Genomic DNA, 3,575 nt, shown 5'->3' with positions numbered 1-3,575 from the left:
TTAAAGATCAATGTCAAATTTTATAATATGCAACCCATTTCACTAGGAAAAAAAAGCTTAAGAGACTCTGGATAACATTTATTTTTTTTAGTGCAAGGACATTATTTCATTTTCTTTTTTTGGTGTGTGTGTGCCTGCACAAATTAAATCCTAAGAATATTTGATAGTTTTAATTGAGGCCATTGCAGGACAATGAAGCTCTAGATGACTTATTTAATGTTTAATACAGAGATCAGATTTTTAAAATGCCACTCTATGCAGCCTTCTGTTTCATGTGACATGATTACATCCTTTCCTTCATCTAAGTATCCCTTTTGTGGAAAATAATATTTGATTAAAACCTTCTGCAGCAAGAAGATGTTCATTTAGTTACTAAAACCTCTCCTATCTTTTGTCTTATTTTAATATGAGTTTAATCCTAAATGTAGTATATATTCAGTCTAGCATGATCAGGGGTGCCTATTTTGTATGGGAGGGGGCCGGAAGAGGAGATGGAAGGCCTTTCTAATTGCAGAGCCTGTGTCAGAATACTCTTGCATTTTTATAAAATAGAACTCAGAATTGGGTCCCAGAGTTTGGCTTCTTCAACTGTTCCTGAAAGCCATTAACACTTCATAAAAGTGAATGTCCAGTGGACAAGCCATAGTAAACTGCTTGGGGATGTGTGAAGTTACCTTATAGGGGATGCTCATGTTGCCAATTTCTGGGTTTAAATATATGATACATATGCACATGTGCATATATACATACACACATACAATTTGTTGAGCAGGTGGTTATGGATCTACCATGGGCCATTTAAAAAATACACCAGGAGACATCAGAAAAAGCAAAAGATACAGAAAAGACTATCCTGAGACCATTTGCACAAGGGCCCCTGCTTACCTGGTGAAGAGTTGGTTTTTTTGTTTTGTTTTGTTTCTGTTTTTAAGAATCTGAGAGCAGCTCACTTGATTAAGAAAGGTTGCTCACCAGGTTTTTATTGTTTGGCTTCTTCACACAGAACCCATCTGTTCCACCCTGCGCCCTTAGAAACAGCAAGTTCCAAGATACAGAGAAACCTACCACGGTAGTCTCTTAAATAAGTAAATAAACAGCATATATATGTTTTGTTTAAAAAAAAAAACCTTTGAAGCAAAAGTTATACATATATAACAGCGTCCTTTCGACGTGAAATACCCACGGGAAATTCAGGGCAGTCGCTCGGCGTGCAGTTCGGGTTCCGGAGGCATCTCTGCAGTAAAATTCTTGGGGAAAACGCAAAGCAGGGAGAATGTGGCGCTGGGTTGGGCCTCACCGCGGGCCCCTGTGATAGCGGCCATAGGACGCTGGTGGAGCCAGGCCGGCCGCCGGGCGGAAACGCGCAACCCGAGCCCGCGGGTCCCTGGCCACCTGGTTTCGCAAGCGCTGGGTTTGCGTGGTCTCTCATCCTCCCTTCCTATTTCATTTTGCCTTGTTTTAATAGTGGATTCTATTTCCGAGCGTGCTGGCTGGGCAGCTCAGATGTCGCACTCGCTGTCGCTGGACGTGATGGAGATGGCCGAAGTGGCTGCCTTGCTGGATAGGCTGGCGGCCGGACTGGCGGCGGCGCCCAGCACCTCGGGCGTGCCCTCTTCCTCAGCCCTTAGAGCCCGCCCGGAGCCCTGCGACATGACTTGCTGCTGGAGTCTGCGGGAAGGAAAGGGACACCAGTCACAGCGCATAATATAGCTGCCCCTGCCCCCCTCCCCCCGCTTTGCATCCCTTAAGCCCGTCGGCTAGCTAGTGGCTCTCCCACAGACCCCAGCAGTTAAAGTAGGAAAAGTGCGGCAACGGAGGCCGGGCACGATTCCACTGCTGGCCGCCTCTGCAAGCAGCCCAGCAGTGGTCCCGTCTTTCTTCCTTCTGAATCCTCTCTGAGCTCCCCATCTGAGATGTTGGGCTCACAGGTTCATTCGCGGTTGTTGGCCGCCTTTGGGAGATTCACAGTACTGTCAAGACAAATGAGGTGTGGGTGACAAGGGCATACGGGGCTCGGGGACAGCGTCTGCTCCGGGCGCGCTCGAGTCAGTGCCCTCGAGGCCAGGTCTGGCCAAAGCTAAAGGCAAAAAGGGCTGCCGGAGGCTCGCATGGAACATTTGGGCCTGGGGGATGAGGCTGGGTTCTTGGCCAAAATGTTTGGCTAGTTTAGATCCACACGCTGCTGAGCGACAAGCCTCAATCGACTGCTTTGCTGTTTTGAGGCAGGGTTGTCCACGCATGGAAAGAGAACGCGACTTCTATACGGAAGTCCATCGAAAACTGTTTTCAAAGCATTAGAGAAGAATTCATCCGGGCTTTTAAAACGACACCACTGACCTGCCACATTGCTATTAAGTCAGGCTTTGCTTAATAGGAGCCTGGGCCCAGGCTGACAGGAATTAGCTTTGGACCATGGGGTCCTTAATTGTTGCTGGGATTTTAATGTTTACTTCTTTCCCCTTCTCAATACAGCCTTGGTTTTGTGACTGCAACTAGCGGCTGGAGTGACCCTCAAGTTCCAAGAACGAGGGAGAGAATGGAGAACCCAGAGCCCGGAAGGAACTTCCCTCTTTCCCCGCCCAGGATCCCAGAACGCAGTGGGCTCTTAACTGAAGACAGACTGAGCTCTCACTCAACTCCTTCGGATCCAAGTCGCCGGGCCCCGGGAAAGGGCACCCGCGGCGCCTTCAACCACCCCCCCACCCAGGGTGAGCGCAAGGCGCGTAGGCCTCTAGGTACCGACCTGTTCTTGGCTGCAGCCGCCCGGTCCCTTTGTCGGCGGTTTTTGAACCAGTTGCCCACCTGCGTAGGGGTCAGTCCGGTTGCCTGGGCAAGCTCACGCTTTTTGCTGGGATTGGGGTATGGGTCCTGCAGATACCATTCCCGTAGCAGATGCCGCGTGCGCTCCTTGAAGCAGTGTGTCTTCTGTTCGCCGTCCCAAATGGTGCGCGGCAGCGGGAACTTCTTCCTCACGCGGTACTTGTCCACCGGCCCCAGGGGCCGTCCACGCAGCTTCTCAGCCTCCTGGTAATGCGCTTCGAGCCACAGCGCCTGCAGCTTGGCGTGCGACTCCTTGGTGAACTTGTGGTTTTCCAGGATATGGTAGAGCTCGCGGTAGTTGCCGCCGTGAAAGGCCACGATGGCTCGCGCGCGCAGCACCGATTCATTCTTGTTGAGGGCCTCGCAGGCCGCAGGGGCCACGGGCAGCGACCAGAGGAAGCGACCCAGGCGCTCTACGTCGCCGCTCTCCTCCAGAGTCTCGCATACCCCGGCCACTTGCTGGGGACTGAAATTCAAGATGGGCAACTGGAACATCGAGGCAGCGCAGACTGCAGCGGGGGCGCTGAGCACGCAACGGGACACGCAGCGGATGTCGGCGGGCCTGGCCGGGTGCTCCAGGCTCTGCTCGGTGAAGCGGCTTAGGGCAGCCGGGACGCACCACCCGGGCAGCTGCGGCGGCGCAGCGGCGGGGAGCGAGCGAGCAGGAGGGATTGGAGGAGGTACGGGTCCCACCGCCCGGGTTCAGCTCGGCTCCGTTAGGGCACGCAGGCCGGCGAACTGGCGCCGCTACTGGA

General features: G+C 52.6%; 1 protein-coding gene across 1 annotated transcript; it reads right to left on the bottom strand.

The window, feature by feature from the left end:
* Positions 1-1,499: 1,499 nt before the first annotated feature.
* Positions 1,500-3,381, bottom strand: SIX6 (SIX homeobox 6). The gene is made up of 2 exons (XM_077769416.1): positions 2,744-3,381; positions 1,500-1,668 (listed from the first exon to the last, which is right to left on the bottom strand). Exons 1-2 carry the CDS (start codon positions 3,313-3,315, stop codon positions 1,500-1,502), a joined length of 741 nt encoding a protein of 246 aa, XP_077625542.1. The 5' UTR covers positions 3,316-3,381.
* Positions 3,382-3,575: the final 194 nt, after the last annotated feature.

Source organism: Crocuta crocuta, unplaced genomic scaffold (assembly GCF_008692635.1).
Source record: "Crocuta crocuta isolate KB4526 unplaced genomic scaffold, BGI_CrCroc_1.0 scaffold10, whole genome shotgun sequence".
Lineage (NCBI taxonomy): Eukaryota > Metazoa > Chordata > Mammalia > Carnivora > Hyaenidae > Crocuta > Crocuta crocuta.
This window is presented reverse-complemented; position numbering and strand designations above follow the sequence as displayed.